Source organism: Nymphaea colorata, chromosome 1 (genome assembly GCF_008831285.2).
Source record: "Nymphaea colorata isolate Beijing-Zhang1983 chromosome 1, ASM883128v2, whole genome shotgun sequence".
Taxonomy (NCBI): Eukaryota; Viridiplantae; Streptophyta; class Magnoliopsida; order Nymphaeales; family Nymphaeaceae; genus Nymphaea; species Nymphaea colorata.
The window spans coordinates 32,565,116-32,586,505 of NC_045138.2; the positions used below are offsets into that span (position 1 = coordinate 32,565,116).

The following is a 21,390-nucleotide window of genomic DNA, read 5'->3' on the forward strand; positions in this document are numbered from 1 at the left end:
TATAGATTTATACCGATTCATTTGTTCCCCGGCATTGACGTATAGCGGTGGCTTTTGCCATTTTATGTCTTCCGTTCTTGTCATGCTTGTGGGCGAGTCATTGCCGCTTCCAGTGCCGACGGAACCTACATGTTCAATGAAAAGATGTGTCAAGGATTCAAACATATCACCATCGTCAGTAAATAGAGTTACAACCATTGGGATTACTTCTAGCTGTAAAATAAATCAATAGTGCCTTCTCGAGACTAACCAAAAAAGAAACTGAACCAGGCAATCTCTACTCGCTTCATATAGGCGAGTGTCTTAGACAGAAGCAAGCTTGAGAAAATTCGGAAACTCGTTAGTTTGTATAGTGAGAAAGTAAAACTTGTCTGCTTTTCTTCTTGTGCAATTCTCTCTTTTATGTTTGTTTGTCTTGTAATCTTTTATTTCTCATGCAGGTTCACAAAAATGGTTTGCCTTTCAAGGACGGACGAGGATCTGAAATTGCTGCGAACTAAATCGAAGATTGTTTTTTTCTTGGGTTTTTGGCTGTCGGCAACACATTGTCATGGTCAATATTTTGACAATGACGGCCATGGTTACTTATCCTGCTTCTCTCTTCACTAGCTTCAAGAACGGGACCATTCAAATCAAATATCTATCAGGTGGGATGCGTGATCAGCAAGCTTTATTGCCATTGGGGGCAACTCTCTCTCGTTCTGTCTCTTAATTAGACGCATACTAGCTGAAATGACCTCCAATTGCAGACCCATTGATCAGGGAAGCGGGCTCATTGTTGGGTGTCTCAAACTCTGCTAGTCGAATGTAAATAGCGTCAACACTTCCATCAGACAACTGTTGTAGATCGAAAATATCTCCTTTCCACAGGGAACACACAGGCTGTCCATGAGGAAGCTTTCAAGCAAGCCGATCTACATCCCTCGGTGCTTTCCGCTACTGTTACAACACTGGGATTGGAAGGACGCCTCATCCCCGTCTGCAAGGCAAACTGGTCGGTTTTTGCAGCCCAACTTTTTCTTCCTGCTGCACCTTCCAGACCAATCATTTAGCTCCCAATCTGTAAAAAATGCAGGCTCGAACCCGCCGAGGCACTTGCAGTGGTTCAATCTGATCTCCCTATGACAAACCCCAAAAGCTCCACAGAGGCCATAGACACGAGAGATTTGATCCTCTGCGGGCCCAACCCAGAAATGTAACGACTGTAGTTTACCCTTCGCTCATATGAATAGCTTGTCCGGTCCCCTGTAATCGACCACGTACCTAAAAGATGTGGCGTTTTCCACTTTCTTTTTACTATGTAAGTGAAATAACTTACATTTTCGTTTGAGGTACCTTTGCTCTTCTAGTTACTAAAATTTTCCCTTTTATTTATGGAGTACCTTTTTTACAACCATTTTTTCTTTTTCTTTTTTTTTCAAAAAAACCTTTCCTTTTCTTGTTTTTTCGAAAGGATGCATGCACATATGGACCAAAGTGTAGCGTCCTACTCCTATCTGACTATTTCTTAATTTCTTATTGAATCTGGGTAACTAATTTCCCTTCTCTTTCATTATCTTCTTTTTTGAGATTTGGTTTGACATTATCAATTCGTTTAGATTAAGTGGTGTTGTTGGTTTTGCATTTTGAGATGAGGTCTACTTAACTTTGCGATGTTTCGATTATTAAGTTTTGCTTACAAAAAAGAGAGTAACTCATTGCCCAACAGAAAAAAAATATGCTAGTCCGCAAAAATCACAAGGAAGTGAACTTCTCAATGCTCAGGCCGAAGGTTCACTACAATAGAAATTAGATCTAGAACCGGCCCATCCTAAATCCATCTATTAGAAGTTCTTACACTTCCGAAAACACCTCTGTGAGTCTGTTCACCATAAATCCTTGTGGGCTGTGGCATCTTTCTTTCGTTTCTCTTCGAAACCCTAAATCCTCCGCTGTCTCTCTCTTGCCTCTGCCTCTCTCTCTCTTCCCTCCTTACGCTCCATTGCTTGTCATCTCTCACGATTAATCGTCACAACTCCCTCTCTTTCTCAAATCTAGATCGCTATCTCATCCGAGGGATGAAACAATTTTTTTTCCAACAAAGATTTGCATCACTAAATGCCAAGCAGAATCAGATTCACAAGATTGAGGTAATGTGGCTCAAACGTGCCTATTTTCTGTTTCTTTCTAATCTCCTCTCTATCTCAATTACCGGTAACTTTACATTCGATTCACGGAGTTCGGTGTAATGGTTGGGTTTTTGTTATTTCATTCATGAATCGTTTCTGGTTCTGAATGTGTGTTTCTTCATTTTCGGCGTCTCCTTTCTGGCATTTATCCAGATTGACCGAAATTAGCTGCAGAACCACGTCGCATCTGTCTATTTGCTTTATAACAAGAACTTGGATCATTATTTCAAATTAAATTGAATGGATGCCGATGTTTGGAATGGCAATATGGTTTCCAGAATGAAAGTGCAAATCAATAACGTAAACGGTGCAAATGGTGTATATGGCATAGTATGTTTGTGCACAATTGGCCTTTTGTTAACGGCGGTTGGTTTCCTCGAATTAAAATTTGTCAATTCCTGTTATCAGCCTATCAATTCCATATATGTACTTCCGATTGTTCAAACGACAAAGATGTGGGAGGATTTGGGGATAGACACCGATGTAGATGAAGATGATGAAAGGTCGAGGTTCCGAGATGCTATGATGGAAGAAAGAAGAACATCGACAATCCCTTTCTCTTTGGTTGAATTTCCAAGGTACGACCCCATGACACATTGCCGTTCCAGTTCTGTAGCCTGTAGGTTTCTATGTATCGTCTCGCTCTCGTTCTCTGTTAGCGTCTGTGTCTAATCTTTCATCCATCGGAAGGGCCTGGTTAGGTCTTTCAAATGCGACACGTGGTGTGTATGTTGTAAGCTGTGCGTCCCTTGAAAAGCTAGAACTCCTAAGGATTCCGATCTCTCATCTGTGCGCATTGCCGCGATCGTTAAGCTTTCTGAAGGATGTATGGTTGTTTGTTGCACAAAATTGCAGCGGATATTTGTCTTCTACACTTTTGTGCAATGAAATATGCTCTCCTTCTGTCAACCAGCTGCAATATAGATTTCTTCGCTGAAGCCTTCCTTCTGTTTTTCTTTTTTCTTTTTTTCTGTCTCTACATTCTTATGTGCTACTAATTGTATTAGATATAACATGTTAACGAGTTAGAATATATTCTTTATCCCTCTAACTCGGCTTGTGAACATCCCTACTAATAACACATACTTGAAGTCAAAACCAATTCAGCATAAGTAGCTAATCAATCATCAAACCATTCATGTGACACGCACACGCACACGCACACGCACATGCACATAGAAGCTTGACCACCAAGAACAATCCAAGATGCCTGCCCTTCAAAGCTGTTTATCACCCTTAAACTTGCCCTGTTGATGTCCAAGATGCTCATCTGCCAACCAACAAACTGTCCAATTCACTTGATGTTCTTTAAAGTTTTTAAGGTTGAATGTTAAGTTTCCTGAAAGACATTTATTACGCATTCAAAGCGGAAGGTAAAATATAGGCTGACTTCACCTAAACTGACACAGAACTTCCAGGGCATATTTGGGTCTATATTTGTTATTAAAGATTTCATAGAAGCTCAAATTTGATGAGTAAGTTATTTGAAGATTCCAAGGAGTAATCATGCATAATAAGAACTTATTTATTTCGATAACTATTAAGTACTGAGAGGAATTTTACTGGTCATTCAGATTCTTCTAATGATCTTTGCATACGTAGTAGCATAGACAGCATTTACTTGTTATGGATGTTCATGGAGGGAAATTTTTCCTATTTTTTATATGCAACTTTGAACCTAACCTACATTATGTAATTTGGCAACGTTTCAAGCGTGTCTTGAATATCAACCAAATTCTGTTGATTGATGATGAATCACATCTCAATCAACTATCAGGAACAAGAACCCGTTCAGATTCAGTTGCATTTGTTTTCAACTTTTTCAATTCATGAACCTCTGTTTACAATGACAAGGTTTTTTTTTATATATATATATTAAATTGTTTGTTTAATGTTTAACTTTTTAATTAAGAAGTCTCTTGTTTTTGTAATTTTGAAATCATAGATCAAGGTAAACTACGTATTCTATTTATCCATTTGATAGATGATGCATTGACTTTGGTCATGTGACGTTTCCTGTACCATAGTCGCTTCTAGATCCATGTGCAGCTCTGTAAGAAAAAAAAAATGTGGGGTCCATATCTGATCATGGAAGCTCTCTGATCATTCGTAGTTATATGTTATTTATAACATTGACGGAAGATGAAGTTGGAAGGATGCATGAGAGTTTACCATTGATCTTGTTTCATAATTCATTCACATTAACTCGTGGATAATGTTGCTCTTGGTAAGTTTCTGGCTTTGATTTTGAAAAAAAACTGTTAGTCCATAAGTTGACGATGCTCATTGAATAGGCCACCATAATCCAATTGATGCAGCTAGTTGTGTTCGGCCATAATATGTCTTCAAACCATCAATTATGTTGGTGGTTCTATTTCGATTGAGACATTCTAAAATCAATAGTATTGCAACTTCCATTTCTTTGATTGTGGTTGCTGTTGATGTATTTTGCTTATCAATGATGGGCTTTTGGCCCAGACTGAGTCTTAGAGATGTGTACAAAAGGGATTGAAAATCTAGGTGGTTAAGTTTGCTGGAGACTTACTTAATCCTTATTAGGTTTCCTAGCAGAACTTCGTTCATGAGGTTGTGCATACATGGTAACATAAACCAGAAGGGAAGAGGGAATCATCTGAACTAGTTTGGTTGAGAGCAAGGCTTGTATTCTTTAGTGAGTTCTTAGTTCACATTTTAAGCTCTAGGTTAACTGTTCAAATATTAGACATACTCATGTTAGTCTCTATAAAAACCTCTCTGGTTCATGGTCACTATATGTTTGGTTTGATATCCATAATTTGTCTGTTGCAAGGGACCTTTTCTGTTTCGTAGAGGGGAATTTAAGGGAATCAATTTTGAGGGAGTTCTTTCATGCAAACACCAACATGCTTCTGAACAGCAATATGAAGAATGGCAAATGATGTAGCTGCCAAAGGTGAATGGTGGTTGTTGTTGGATTGCTCGTGCACACTTCAGAAGCAAGTCCCAACTTCCATTGGTTGCGGAATGATCAGGTGCAATACCACAGGCATCCTAGATTTCAGGCATCAAACTGAGGTCGATTCCTCAAAACATTTCCTTCATTTATGTGCAATCATATTACGAGAAACACCCGCAGAAAATCCCATGTTCGACATGAATTCCTCCAAGCGCTTTGCATTTGTCAGCTAGAGGTAGAGGTAACTGATCAAGATTCTACATACTTAAATAAACATAATTTCAATGCTAAACGAAATTGAACAATTGAAATAGGAAATAATGTGGACTGCGAACAATGAAGCCAATTAGAATGACAAACTATCCGATATTAGGAAGTCTGAGTATGAAAGAGTGCAAGTACCTTCAGTGCAGAAATCAACATATCAAGTCGATTTTTCATAAACAGTTTATTAAACAGATAAATGTGTTTTAGCATCAAAGATATATGTGTTAAATTACCAGAGAGAGAGAGAGAAGAGAGGTAGGCTGGCAGCCTGGCACCTTAGGTGCACGCTTCACGGACTGGGGCGTGCGCTCCAAATAACACCGGCTGTATTTTCAGCCGGTTTGCATGATTAGTTTTAATAACGTATACCGGTGGCTAATATCACCGTTATAGGTCTACAGCGGTGAATACTTCCAACGGCGACAACCAGCACCGGTAAAAGTATGATTTAGCGGGGGAAAGTATCATCGGTATAAGCAAGTATAGCGTCCGAAAAACGCACCGGTATAGACAAATACCGGTAGTCTTCGTCGCCGCTATTGAGCTATAACGGTGATTTTTTGCCAAGCATGTCTTCCGTTCTTGTTGTTTAACAAGAATCAGCTTGAATTTGAAGTGCTTCGTTTAGCTTTTGTTTTATATATAATTCAAGCAGTTAAATACAAGATTCCCATACCTTCAAATATGCCTATTACCGTTCAAATTTGATGTAAGTTCTGGTAATTATATTTTTTCACATTCACGAGACATGACGGCATGGGTCTGTCAGTATTGTTTAGAAATCAGGGAAGTCTTTGGGATCATTTACAGGTGTGCCGAGACATTTAAAGAAATTTAGTACAGGTTGCATCTCAATTGAATCAGCAGAAAAGAAACGTTGCATCTGGTATTTAATTGATTGTGGGAGTGCAGATCTGTCTGAAGTAATTGCACTGACGTTCAATGAAATTAAGCAGATAGTTAAATAACAAGTGAATAAACGAGCCTTGTATAACACTACATCTTCAACCCAAAGAGGACTGGTGTAAAATCTTGTCTTCAAAAGCAGATTTTCCAATGATATTTGTTGTTCTCGACTTCAGACTTGAGGGTCTCATTAGTTTACATTCATGATTCTGTCAAATTGTTGATGTGAGAACAATATATGTAAAATCTCTTGCTTATGAAGTTCGCATGAGTCTCAACTCAGGGGAGATTTGAGATGCAACCCTGTATATTCAGAATGCAATTTATGCATCTTTACTGGTGCTGCCGTACTTTCTTCTGCTGAATCTACTGTCATATGTTAGTTCGGTTGATACTGGTGTGAGGTGCAATAAGAAGAGCGTTGTCAATATGGTTACTGGGGATGCTGCGAGGTGATCAAGTTTCTAAGACTAATCAGTCACGCTCGAAAGCGTCAAGCACACAAGTAGGATCATTGCTGACCAGACTGGACTTCAACTTGTTGTATAGTGGCATTCCGATTCGAGATTGAAGGCATTTCAAAGGTACCGTTTGCTTCATGAATGGAACCTGTTATCTGGATCTGCACATGGCAGGCAGATCAAATATTAAACGAACTCTTACTCTGGGATTATTTGAATGGAAAGAGTAAGTTTTGCACAATATTCATCATGTGACTAATATAGGTTCAATTTTTATCTTCAAAATCAAAAGTTGTGAACTTGACAAAACTTGTAGGACGTGCTTCTCGCTTGTTATATTATCAATTGCTTAGACCGTTTTTTGTTTATAAAATAGACATGATAACTAACTTTAGGACTTATTATGGACAGAAAGCTGTCCTTTTTTGGTTTTCTTAACTTGTTTGATCTGTAAAATTTAATTTAGTGTATTGGTCAGTCGCTGTCTTTCTCAGCTTCCAATATTTGACTTAAAAAACCAATTACTTGACCTTAATTCTCATTGTTTTACATTTAAAACATCTGGTATTTATATTGATGGTTGTTTAAAACCAAATTTGGATTTGCCTCTACATCATTCTCAAAAATCTACGTTTGGGTTAATTTTTTAATCAGATGTTAACTTTTTTATATTAGCCGATTTAGGGATTCAGCTAAATTAATTGTCAAGCATTAAATAAAATAAATAATTTCATTTTGCAATAAAAAAAAGAAATACACTTCTTATAATTTTCTTTTTCTTTTAGAGGCCGTTTGATGCATTAGAAATATAGAGTTGGAAATAAGTTTTTAAAAACTTATTTAAGGAATTAAAGAAATCTAAACAAAATCTAGATTTCCAAGACCCCCTTTGTGTTTGTTGGACTTGAGTTTATGTTTCAGGAAATAAATTTCTTAGTTTGATAAGAATAAAAGATGAAAAAAGAGAATCGTTGGATTAATTAATACTTTGAGAGCTCAACGGTTAAAAAATTTATATTTATTTCCAATGCTACATGAAATATCCTTCCCATCAAATGGGCCCTTAAAGATACTGTTTCCCACTTATGATGCCAAGGAGGGCAACGATCTTGTTATCCTTTCACGCGGTTTTCTTCATTCTAAGGCAATAACTCAGTTGGTCTTCGAATGGTCCGCGCTGAACCAACTCTTGGCTTCAAATAGCGCAGCCTGTTCAATGTGTCTGCATCCTCACCTAGCCTAATCAGCTTGCAATTGCACCCGCTTATGCATCCTCATGTAGGTTACAAATGTGTGTTGTTAGGGCTGTGCATCAAGCCGGCCGGGCCAATCCAAATGAAGTTGGTTTTTATTCAATTTGCCTCATGCACCTGCCACCTGGGCCCGACTTGATTTTAATAAAAGATCATAAAATACAAAAATTTGATATGTAAGATATTTATAACTAAAACTATAATAAAAATACTTATATATAAATTAGGCAGTCAGTTTTTGTTTTAATAATTGATGTGTCAATTTCCTTGTGCTATAAACAAGGGCACACTAACAGTAAGTTGAAGTGTCGTAGGAACAACATTCGAGACACCAAAAGTATGTCACTTATTCTATAGAAACAAGGAATTAGGTCGGAGCATGAGCTCTCATCTATGTATGATGAAATAATTATCTTGCTCAACTAGTAATCCCTTTGAGACACGTTTTTCAACACCTATTTCTCTCAAAGTAAAATAAATAATAAGACAAGACAACATCTGATTGTTGTTTTAACAAATAAATACCGGAGACATGGTTCCGTTTCTATATATATGACATACATAGATATACATTTTGGTCACATTCCAAGCTTCACTTTCACAAGAAGGATAATAAAGCCTAACTTGCCCACTATTTTGTGCAACTACATAACAAAACTATTCGATGTGATGTGAATAAATCAAAGTTTTCTTACAATAACTCCAATTATTTCACATAAATGTAGCAAAATTATGATAAATTGACAAATTTAACGGTCACCAATACAAGTAAAACCATGGCAGTGCAGATCTTACGAAGATATAAGAGGGTGCGAACATTTTACTCATGTAGCGACGTAATGGATTGAATACGATATACTATTAACCATATATGTTTTTTCTTGGCTTTGCATCGACAGTTTCACTGCCCACCGGTGAACCGGAGGGCGCGGCGTGCGCGTCGGGGTCTCGCCAGATGTAGAGGGTTTAAAGTGGATTTGCGATGGGGCCAGCTCCTTCCGTATTCGGTAGCCGGAAAGCATCCCAAAGAGCGTGCGCCATCTCTTCTTCCCGTTTTCTTCTTGATTTATGGCGGTTTCTTCTTTCTTGATTTATGGCGGTTTCTCGTTCTTCATATTATGGCGCCTAAAAGGGAAAAGCCGTCTGCGTCGTCGATTACAGAAAGAAATGTCACCCACGAAGCAGGGCAATGCTTCTACGTCCGGCGATGAGAAGATGGTGTGGCGGCATTTCATCGGTGTGGGCGGAAAAGGACCGTCCGCTATCTCGGTTCTCACTCATGGCAGGCAAGATACACTCACTCCCTGCTATTGTTTGCTGGGCTTGATACATCTCTATCTCTCTCACTTTTGAGGGCGTCCGTTCGCGTCCTCCTTTGGCCGGCAGCCATCGCCGGTGTGTGATGGTTGTTCGAAGCCCTCTCCACCCTTCAATTGTCTTTGTTTGTTGTTTCCTATTGGGGTTTCTCTATAGTCCGTGGGGTTTATCATTTCAGGCTGGGGTCTTTCATTTAGGCACTGGGCTGGGGTTTTCTTTGAGGTTTTGGTTGGGTTCTTCCGTTGAGGTTGTTGCTGGTTTTTAACATTTGGTTCGCCATTGGGTCGGATGCTTTGGTCACCACTTGGGTCGCCGCTTTCGCTTTTGGTTAGTCCACCGCTTGGGTCCCTGCTGGTTCGGTTGTGGGTCACCGCTTAGGTCGTTGCTGTCGTTCTTACTGGGTCTACCGCCTTCCGTCGTCCCTTAGGTTGCTGTTGGGTCTGCCACTTGTGTCACTCTTGACATCTGTCGCTTGGGCATGCCGTTTTGTTGATCTTGCTGCTGAGTCGCGACAACCGCTTCAGATTGCTGCTAGATCGCCATTATCGTCTTTGGGTTTGTTGCTGGGCCGTCACTGTCGAGATGACTGCTGGGTGCTATGATTATTGTTGTGCATTCATCGCATCTAGCGTGCGGCTATTCAAATTCCAACCAGCCCGTCCACAGAGATTGGGTGTTTTGTCAGGTATTGCGGTTGGGTCTCTTCTGGTAATGATTTGGCTGCTGGGTTCTTCCTGTTTCCTTCTTGAATGACAATGCCTTTTATCTATGTGTTTGCAATATCAGCTTTGAACATTAAATTTCTCATGGATGGGGAAGGTGGGCATTCAAGCTGTTGGGCATTCTGCAACATGCCTGATACTCACGATTTACTGCCTCATTTCTGTTTGGTTTGTTGGTGGTCTCACTGCATAATAGTGCCAACCAGGTCAGCGTGTTTTTATCCTAAAGTGCTACGTTCTATCTTCTGCATGTAGTTTCTTTTCTATACGATTATATGCTATATTTCTATTTGTTGTTTGAATCTAGTCTGGGCATATTGTTTTTTCGTTTAGAATACTTGATGCATTTGACTTCAGCTTATAGTCACAATGTAATATGTTGCTTCCTGTGTTACTCTGGGCATAGATGTAGGTGTCTCTTACTGTTGGACACGTACATCTCATGTTTAGTAAGTCTTGAATAAAGTGGATATTTGGGTGGAGAAGTTATGCAGAAAATTAGTAAAACTGTTTCATATAAAGGTGAAAAGAAGCTGATGAAATTTGCATGGTGTTCAAACTACATGCTGTAAACATATTTGGAAATTGAGTCACAAAAGGGAGGTTAAGCCATTTTGTGAAACTAAGCTGCTAAAGCCGATGGAATACTATTTTATCTTGGAATATCCCTGACGGTTCAAATAAAACCATGAAGGGATTGCCCTCAAACACCTGCAGTGGTTGCACTGACACTCTGACAGTACATCTTGCATGTGCAGTTTGTGTTTTTCTCTGTAAGCTAATGGATACAAATTGGTTGATTCATATCCTTCAAGGCTTTTAGACTCATTCTTAGAAATCTTTAATGTATATTCAACTTCTGTTCAGAATTGTGCATTTTTTATTCTTATTGACACCCATTGCATTAATATATTGGAGGAATGGTATGTTGTCATTGTTATTTATACTTTATGGCACTGACTTTATCATGAGATATTGTCAACATGGACGAAAGAAGTGTTCGCTTATCATTTATCAGCTAAAATTAATGCTTATGATACTGGTTATCTTTCCTGAGTAAAAGGAATAATCATATATTCATTTCTTATATTGTCAATTTTTTTCATAATCACTCATGACCTAAGGTTTTCAAGACTTGGGTTCCCAATTTCTTGGTAGTTTGGTTTTTCTGAAGGCCATATGCATGCTCTCTCTGTAGCTGCTTGGTATCTCTAATCTTAGAACTTGATTTTAGATATTTAGTTATAGAATTTAATTTGTCGTTGCATGAGGAAGACTGTGTGAAGCATGGCCTCTTTTATGGTTTTCTGAATTTTTGATATTTAGTTATAGAATTTAATTTGTCGTTGCATTAGGAAGACTGTGTGAAGCCTGGCCTCTTTTATGGTTTTCTGTTTTTCATTCAACTGGAAAATGTAATTAGATGTTGTTTTAAACATGGTCTAGACTGGGGTTAATATTTTAAAATTCACATCCACATTAAAAATATACATTCGACATCTTAGATTGGTTAAAATGAGTTCTATGTTCTAGCTACTAGTTCAAAATCCTGAATCCAACATCCTAAACCGAATTAGATGAGACCTTTGATCTAGACCTTAGGTCGAAATCCCGAATCCAACATCCCAAACTGGATCAGATCAGACCTATGATCCGTATCATAAATATAAGTTTGAAATCCAACATCCTAGACCAGATAAGATTAGACTTCTAACTTAAATCTTGGGATAGAATCCTAAATTCGATTTGGCAGACTGTCAGGCCTGTGATCTATTTCTTAGATCAGAATCCAACATCATACACGTGTTCACATAAACAAATGAGTGGTTTTCTGATTTTTTTGTAAATTTTTTTGAAATCCCTTGGGAATTTTGAAATCACTTGAAGAATATTACTTTGTCTATATAAATCTTTGAAATCATTGTCCAAATTACCAAACATGTGCAATTTGACTTCAAATTCTTTTGATTTTCTTTGACTTTTCTCAATTTCTTGTTAGATCCTTAAAGTTATTGTATTTGATTTGTTATATTTCCTAACTGCTTGTTAAATTATCAAGTTTTTAAGTGCACTTTTCAACATTGAATTTTCTAGATTACACTGGATTGCATGAACTTTTAAAACAATTTTAAGCATGGTCTAAAGTAGAGGTTCACATTTTAAAATTCAAAATCCAACTTTTGAGATTGTATAAGATTAGACCTCTAATCTAGACCTTTGGTCTGAATCCCGCATGCAGCATCTTAGACCAGATCAGCGTTGACCTTATATCCAAAATCTTGAGTCCAACATCCCAGACCGGATCAGGTGAGACCTCTGATCTTGACCATTTTTTCGAAATCCCAAATCCAACATCCCAAACCGGATTGGATGAGACCTCTAATCCGTATCATATATATATTGAAAATCTTGAATCCAACATCCCAGACCAGATCAGGTGAGACCTCTGATCTTGACCATTGGTCGAAATCCCAAATGCAACATCCCAAACCGGATTGGATGAGACCTCTAATCCATATCATATATATAAGTTTAAAATCCAACGTCCTAGACCATTTAAAATCAGACTTCTATTTTAAATCTTAGGATGGAACCCCAAATTCCATTTGATAAGGTGAGATCTATGTTCTAGCTGACTGTTTAAAATCTTGAGTCCAACATCCCAAACCGGATCAGGTGAGACCTCTGATCTTGACCATTTTTTCGAAATCCCAAATCCAACATCCCAAACCGGATTGGATGAGACCTCTAATCAGTATCATATATATATCCAAAATCTTGAGTCCAACATCCCAGACCGGATCAGGTGAGACCTCTGATCTTGACCATTTTTTCGAATCCCAAATCCAACATCCCAAACCGGATTGGATGAGACCTCTAATCCGTATCATATATATATCCAAAATCTTGATCCAACATCCCAGACCGGATCAGGTGAGACCTCTGATCTTGACCATTTTTTCGAAATCCCAAATCCAACATCCCAGACCGGATTGGATGAGACCTCTAATCCATATCATATATAGATATATCCAAAATCTTGAGTCCAACATCGCAGACCGGATCAGGTGAGACCTCTGATCTTGACCATTGGTCGAAATCCCAAATGCAACATCCCAAACCGGATTGGATGAGACCTCTAATCCGTATCATATATATAAGTTTAAAATCCAACGTCCTAGACCATTTAAAATCAGACTTCTATTTTAAATCATAGGATGGAACCCCAAATTCCATTTGATAAGGTGAGATCTATGTTCTAGCTGATTGTTCAAAATCTTGAGTCCAACATCCCAAACCGGATCAGGTGAGACCTCTGATCTTGACCATTTTTTCGAAATCCCAAATCCAACATCCCAAACCGGATTGTATGAGACCTCTAATCCGTATCATATATATATCCAAAATCTTGAGTGCAACATCCCAGACCGGATCAGGTGAGACCTCTGATCTTGACCATTTTTTCGAAATCCCAAATCCAACATCCCAAACCGGATTGGATGAGACCTCTAATCCGTATCATATGTATATTGAAAATCTTGAATCCAACATCCCAGACCAGATCAGGTGAAACCTCTGATCTTGACCATTGGTCGAAATCCCAAATGCAACATCCCAAACCGGATTGGATGAGACCTCTAATCCGTATCATATATATAATTTTAAAATCCAATGTCCTAGACCATTTAAAATCAGACTTCTATTTTAAATCTTAGGATGGAATCCCAAATTCCATTTGGCAAGCCGGACTAGATCGAACCTCTCATCTATCTCTTATATCAAAATTTCAAATCCCGTCTCATATATTTGATCACATGAAACAGATGGGTGGCTTTTTGATTTCCTGTAAATTCTTTTCACATCCCTTAGGAGTTTTTGAAATCACTTGAAGAATATTACTTTGTCTATATAGATCTTCGAATCTTCTCAATTCCTTGTATTTGATTTAAAATATTAACTAAATGCTTGTCAAATTCTCAAAGTTTTTCAATGCACTTTTCCATTTTGATGTTTGTTGGTTATAGTGGATTGAATGAATTTTTAAAATGATTTTAGCGTGGTGTAAAGTAGAGGTTCGAGTTTTAAAGTTCAAAATCCAATCCAGCATTTGAGACTGTAGAAAACTAGACCTCCAATCAGAAGCTTTGGTCTAAATCCTGCATGCAACATCCTAGACCGGATCGGTGTTGACCTCTGATTCAAACATTAGCTCTGAATCCCTAATTCAACACCTCAAACCAGATGAGATTAGACCTCTGTTCTATTTCTTAGATGCAAACCCTAAATCAAACGTCATAGAACTGATAAAAATGGTTTATGGATCTTTGAAATCATTTCCTGTTTTATAAATCTTTGAAACCACTCTATGTTTTCCAAAATTTTGTAAATTGACTTCAAATTCTTATTATTGATTTTCTTGGAATTTTCTCAATTTCACTAGAGATCTTCAATTTTTTTGGATTTGATTTCGCACTTCTCTTAAATCATTGCTAAATTCTCAAGTTTGTAAATGCACCTTTCAACTTTTAGGTTTCTAAATTCCATTGGATTGTATGTATACTCAAAGCGATTTTAAACATGGTCTAGACTTGGGGTTAATATTTTAAAATTCACATCCACATTCAAAATATACATTCGACATCCTAGACCGGATAAGGTGAGATCTATGTTCTAGCTGGTTGTTCAAAATCTTGAGTCCAACATCCGAGACTGGATCAGGTGAGACCTCTGACCTTGTCCATTTTTTCGAAATCCCAAATCCAACATCCCAAATCGGATTGGATGAGACCTCTAATCTGTATCATATATTTATTCAAAATCATGAATCCAACATCCCAGACCAGATCAGGTGAGACCTCTGATCTTGACTATTGGTCGAAATCCCAAATGCAACATCCCAAACCGGATTGGATGAGACCTTTAATCCGTATCATATATATAAGTTTAAAATCCAACGTCCTAAACCATTTAAAATCAGACTTCTATTTTAATTCTTAGGATGGAATCCCAAATTCCATTTGATAAGGTGAGATCTATGTTCTAGCTGGTTGTTCAAAATCTTGAGTCCAACATCCCACACCGGATCATGTGAGACCTCTGATCTTGACCATTTTTTCGAAATCCCAAATCCAACATCCCAAACCGGATTGGATGAGACCTCTAATCCGTATTATATATATATCCAAAATCTTGTGTTCACATCCCAAACCGGATCAGGTGAGACCTCTGATCTTGACCATTTTTTCGAAATCCCAAATCCAACATCCCAAACCGGATTGGATGAGACCTCTAATCCGTATCATATATATATCCAAAATCTTGATCCAACATCCCAGACCGGATCAGGTGAGACCTCTGATCTTGACCATTTTTTCGAAATCCCAAATCCAACATCCCAGACCGGATTGGATGAGACCTCTAATCCATATCATATATAGATATATCAAAATCTTGAGTCCAACATCGCAGACCGGATCAGGTGAGACCTCTGATCTTGACCATTGGTCGAAATCCCAAATGCAACATCCCAAACCGGATTGGATGAGACCTCTAATCCGTATCATATATATAAGTTTAAAATCCAACGTCCTAGACCATTTAAAATCAGACTTCTATTTTAAATCATAGGATGGAACCCCAAATTCCATTTGATAAGGTGAGATCTATGTTCTGGCTGATTGTTCAAAATCTTGAGTCCAACATCCCAAACCGGATCAGGTGAGACCTCTGATCTTGACCATTTTTTCGAAATCCCAAATCCAACATCCCAAACCGGATTGTATGAGACCTCTAATCCGTATCATATATATATATCCAAAATCTTGAGTGCAACATCCCAGACCGGATCAGGTGAGACCTCTGATCTTGACCATTTTTTCGAAATCCCAAATCCAACATCCCAAACCGGATTGGATGAGACCTCTAATCCGTATCATATGTATATTGAAAATCTTGAATCCAACATCCCAGACCAGATCAGGTGAAACCTCTGATCTTGACCATTGGTCGAAATCCCAAATGCAACATCCCAAACCGGATTGGATGAGACCTCTAATCCGTATCATATATATAATTTTAAAATCCAATGTCCTAGACCATTTAAAATCAGACTTCTATTTTAAATCTTAGGATGGAATCCCAAATTCCATTTGGCAAGCCGGACTAGATCGAACCTCTCATCTATCTCTTATATCAAAATTTCAAATCCCGTCTCATATATTTGATCACATGAAACAGATGGGTGGCTTTTTGATTTCCTGTAAATTCTTTTCACATCCCTTAGGAGTTTTTGAAATCACTTGAAGAATATTACTTTGTCTATATAGATCTTCGAATCTTCTCAATTCCTTGTATTTGATTTAAAATATTAACTAAATGCTTGTCAAATTCTCAAAGTTTTTCAATGCACTTTTCCATTTTGATGTTTGTTGGTTATAGTGGATTGAATGAATTTTAAAATGATTTTTAGCGTGGTGTAAAGTAGAGGTTCGAGTTTTAAAGTTCAAAATCCAATCCAGCATTTGAGACTGTAGAAAACTAGACCTCCAATCAGAAGCTTTGGTCTAAATCCTTCATGCAACATCCTAGACCGGATCGGTGCTGACCTCTGATTCAAACATTAGCTCTGAATCCCTAATTCAACACCTCAAACCAGATGAGATTAGACCTCTGTTCTATTTCTTAGATGCAAACCCTAAATCAAACGTCATAGAACTGATAAAAATGGTTTATGGATCTTTGAAATCATTTCCTGTTTATAAATCTTTGAAACCACTCTATGTTTTCCAAAATTTTGTAAATTGACTTCAAATTCTTATTATTGATTTTCTTGGAATTTTCTCAATTTCACTAGAGATCTTCAATTTTTTTGGATTTGATTTCGCACTTCTCTAAATCATTGCTAAATTCTCAAGTTTGTAAATGCACCTTTCAACTTTTAGGTTTCTAAATTCCATTGGATTGTATGTATACTCAAAGCGATTTTAAACATGGTCTAGACTTGGGGTTAATATTTTAAAATTCACATCCACATTCAAAATATACATTCGACATCCTAGACCGGATAAGGTGAGATCTATGTTCTAGCTGGTTGTTCAAAATCTTGAGTCCAACATCCGAGACTGGATCAGGTGAGACCTCTGACCTTGTCCATTTTTTCGAAATCCCAAATCCAACATCCCAAATCGGATTGGATGAGACCTCTAATCTGTATCATATATTTATTCAAAATCATGAATCCAACATCCCAGACCAGATCAGGTGAGACCTCTGATCTTGACTATTGGTCGAAATCCCAAATGCAACATCCCAAACCGGATTGGATGAGACCTTTAATCCGTATCATATATATAAGTTTAAAATCCAACGTCCTAAACCATTTAAAATCAGACTTCTATTTTAATTCTTAGGATGGAATCCCAAATTCCATTTGATAAGGTGAGATCTATGTTCTAGCTGGTTGTTCAAAATCTTGAGTCCAACATCCCACACCGGATCATGTGAGACCTCTGATCTTGACCATTTTTTCGAAATCCCAAATCCAACATCCCAAACCGGATTGGATGAGACCTCTAATCCGTATTATATATATATCCAAAATCTTGTGTTCACATCCCAAACCGGATCAGGTGAGACCTCTGATCTTGACCATTTTTTCGAAATCCCAAATCCAACATCCCAAACCGGATTGGATGAGACCTCTAATCCGTATCATATATATATCCAAAATCTTGATCCAACATCCCAGACCGGATCAGGTGAGACCTCTGATCTTGACCATTTTTTCGAAATCCCAAATCCAACATCCCAGACCGGATTGGATGAGACCTCTAATCCATATCATATATAGATATATCCAAAATCTTGAGTCCAACATCGCAGACCGGATCAGGTGAGACCTCTGATCTTGACCATTGGTCGAAATCCCAAATGCAACATCCCAAACCGGATTGGATGAGACCTCTAATCCGTATCATATATATAAGTTTAAAATCCAACGTCCTAGACCATTTAAAATCAGACTTCTATTTTAAATCATAGGATGGAACCCCAAATTCCATTTGATAAGGTGAGATCTATGTTCTGGCTGATTGTTCAAAATCTTGAGTCCAACATCCCAAACCGGATCAGGTGAGACCTCTGATCTTGACCATTTTTTCGAAATCCCAAATCCAACATCCCAAACCGGATTGTATGAGACCTCTAATCCGTATCATATATATATATCCAAAATCTTGAGTGCAACATCCCAGACCGGATCAGGTGAGACCTCTGATCTTGACCATTTTTTCGAAATCCCAAATCCAACATCCCAAACCGGATTGGATGAGACCTCTAATCCGTATCATATGTATATTGAAAATCTTGAATCCAACATCCCAGACCAGATCAGGTGAAACCTCTGATCTTGACCATTGGTCGAAATCCCAAATGCAACATCCCAAACCGGATTGGATGAGACCTCTAATCCGTATCATATATATAATTTTAAAATCCAATGTCCTAGACCATTTAAAATCAGACTTCTATTTTAAATCTTAGGATGGAATCCCAAATTCCATTTGGCAAGCCGGACTAGATCGAACCTCTCATCTATCTCTTATATCAAAATTTCAAATCCCGTCTCATATATTTGATCACATGAAACAGATGGGTGGCTTTTTGATTTCCTGTAAATTCTTTTCACATCCCTTAGGAGTTTTTGAAATCACTTGAAGAATATTACTTTGTCTATATAGATCTTCGAATCTTCTCAATTCCTTGTATTTGATTTAAAATATTAACTAAATGCTTGTCAAATTCTCAAAGTTTTTCAATGCACTTTTCCATTTTGATGTTTGTTGGTTATAGTGGATTGAATGAATTTTTAAAATGATTTTTAGCGTGGTGTAAAGTAGAGGTTCGAGTTTTAAAGTTCAAAATCCAATCCAGCATTTGAGACTGTAGAAAACTAGACCTCCAATCAGAAGCTTTGGTCTAAATCCTGCATGCAACATCCTAGACCGGATCGGTGCTGACCTCTGATTCAAACATTAGCTCTGAATCCCTAATTCAACACCTCAAACCAGATGAGATTAGACCTCTGTTCTATTTCTTAGATGCAAACCCTAAATCAAACGTCATAGAACTGATAAAAATGGTTTATGGATCTTTGAAATCATTTCCTGTTTTATAAATCTTTGAAACCACTTTATGTTTTCCAAAATTTTGTAAATTGACTTCAAATTCTTATTATTGATTTTCTTGGAATTTTCTCAATTTCACTAGAGATCTTCAATTTTTTTGGATTTGATTTCGCACTTCTCTTAAATCATTGCTAAATTCTCAAGTTTGTAAATGCACCTTTCAACTTTTAGGTTTCTAAATTCCATTGGATTGTATGTATACTCAAAGCGATTTTAAACATGGTCTAGACTTGGGGGTTAATATTTTAAAATTCACATCCACATTCAAATATACATTCGACATCCTAGACCGGATAAGGTGAGATCTATGTTCTAGCTGGTTGTTCAAAATCTTGAGTCCAACATCCGAGACTGGATCAGGTGAGACCTCTGACCTTGTCCATTTTTTCGAAATCCCAAATCCAACATCCCAAATCGGATTGGATGAGACCTCTAATCTGTATCATATATTTATTCAAAATCATGAATCCAACATCCCAGACCAGATCAGGTGAGACCTCTGATCTTGACTATTGGTCGAAATCCCAAATGCAACATCCCAAACCGGATTGGATGAGACCTTTAATCCGTATCATATATATAAGTTTAAAATCCAACGTCCTAAACCATTTAAAATCAGACTTCTATTTTAATTCTTAGGATGGAATCCCAAATTCCATTTGATAAGGTGAGATCTATGTTCTAGCTGGTTGTTCAAAATCTTGAGTCCAACATCCCACACCGGATCATGTGAGACCTCTGATCTTGACCATTTTTTCGAAATCCCAAATCCAACATCCCAAACCGGATTGGATGAGACCTCTAATCCGTATTATATATATATCCAAAATCTTGTGTTCACATCCCAAACCGGATCAGGTGAGACTCTGATCTTGACCATTTTTCGAAATCCCAAATCCAACATCCCAAACCGGATTGGATGAGACCTCTAATCCGTATCATATATATATCCAAAATCTTGATCCAACATCCCAGACCGGATCAGGTGAGACCTCTGATCTTGACCATTGGTCGAAATCTCAAATGCAACATCCCAAACCGGATTGGATGAGACCTCTAATCCGTATCATATATATAAGTTTAAAATCCAACGTCCTAGACCATTTAAAATCAGACTTCTATTTTAATTCTTAGGATGGAATCCCAAATTCCATTTGATAAGGTGAGATCTATGTTCTAGCTGGTTGTTCAAAATCTTGAGTCCAACTTTCCAGACCGGATCATGTGAGACCTCTGATCTTGATCATTTTTTCGAAATCCCAAATCCAACATCCCAAACCGGATTGGATGAGACCTCTAATCCGTATCATATATATTTCCAAAATCTTGAGTCCAACATCCCAGACCGGATCAGGTGAGACCTCTGATCTTGACCATTTTTCGAAATCTCAAATCCAACATCCCAAACCGGATTGGATGAGACCTCTAATCCGTATCATATATATATGAAAATCTTGAATCCAACATCCCAGACCAGATCAGGTGAGACTCTGATCTTGACCATTGGTCGAAATCCCAATGCAACATCCCAAACCGGATTGGATGAGACCTCTAATCCGTATCATATATATTAGTTTAAAATCCAACGTCCTAGACCATTTAAAATCAGACTTCTATTTTAATTCTAGGATTTAATCCCAAATTCCATTTGATAAGGTGAGATCTATGTTCTAGCTGGTTGTTCAAAATCTTGAGTCCAACATCCCAGACCGGATCCGGTGAGACCTCTGATCTGACCATTTTTTTGAAATCCCAAATCTAACATCCCAAACAGGATTGGATGAGACCTCTAATCCGTATCATATATATAACCAAAATCTTGAGTCCGACATCCCAGACCGGATCAGGTGAGACCTCTGATCTTGACCATTTTTTCGAAATTCCTAATCAACATGCTTGACCATTTTTTTCGAAATCCCAAATCCACATCCCAAACCGGATTGGATGAGACCTCTAATCCGTATCATATATATATCCAAAATCTTTAGTGCAACATCCCAGACCGGATGGATGAGACCTCAATCCATATCATATATATATCCAAAATCTTGAGTCCAACATCCCAGACCGGATCTAGTGAGACCTCTGATCTTGACCATTTTTGAAATCCAAATCCAACATCCCAAACAGGATTGAATGAACCTCTAATCCGTATCATATATATGTTAAAATCTTG

General features: G+C 37.8%; 1 protein-coding gene and 1 long non-coding RNA gene across 14 annotated transcripts in view; both read left to right on the forward strand.

Moving 5' to 3' along the window:
- LOC116251735 (uncharacterized) overlaps window positions 1-1,249 on the forward strand; it is a 66,417-nt gene extending 65,168 nt beyond the window's left edge. Inside the window, exons 4-5 of one of the 2 annotated variants that reach the window (XR_007572294.1) lie at window positions 441-647; window positions 750-1,247. This is a non-coding gene — a long non-coding RNA (uncharacterized LOC116251735). Of the gene's footprint in view, window positions 1-440 lie in introns of both variants that reach the window. The other variant, XR_007572293.1, reaches the window with a different exon arrangement.
- A 7,606-nt stretch (window positions 1,250-8,855) lies between these two features.
- LOC116251665 (ABC transporter G family member 33-like) overlaps window positions 8,856-21,390 on the forward strand; it is a 40,947-nt gene continuing 28,412 nt past the window's right edge. For 2 of the 12 annotated variants that reach the window (XM_050075594.1, XM_050075591.1), the window contains exons 1-3: window positions 8,867-9,276; window positions 9,832-9,992; window positions 10,094-10,239. In XM_050075594.1, the coding sequence (XP_049931551.1) occupies window positions 9,059-9,276; window positions 9,832-9,992; window positions 10,094-10,239 (525 nt within the window). In that variant the 5' untranslated portion in view covers window positions 8,867-9,058. Of the gene's footprint in view, window positions 9,277-9,831; window positions 9,993-10,093; window positions 10,240-21,390 lie in introns of all 12 variants that reach the window. The other 10 variants (XR_007572273.1, XR_007572277.1, XM_050075595.1 and 7 more) reach the window with 9 other exon arrangements.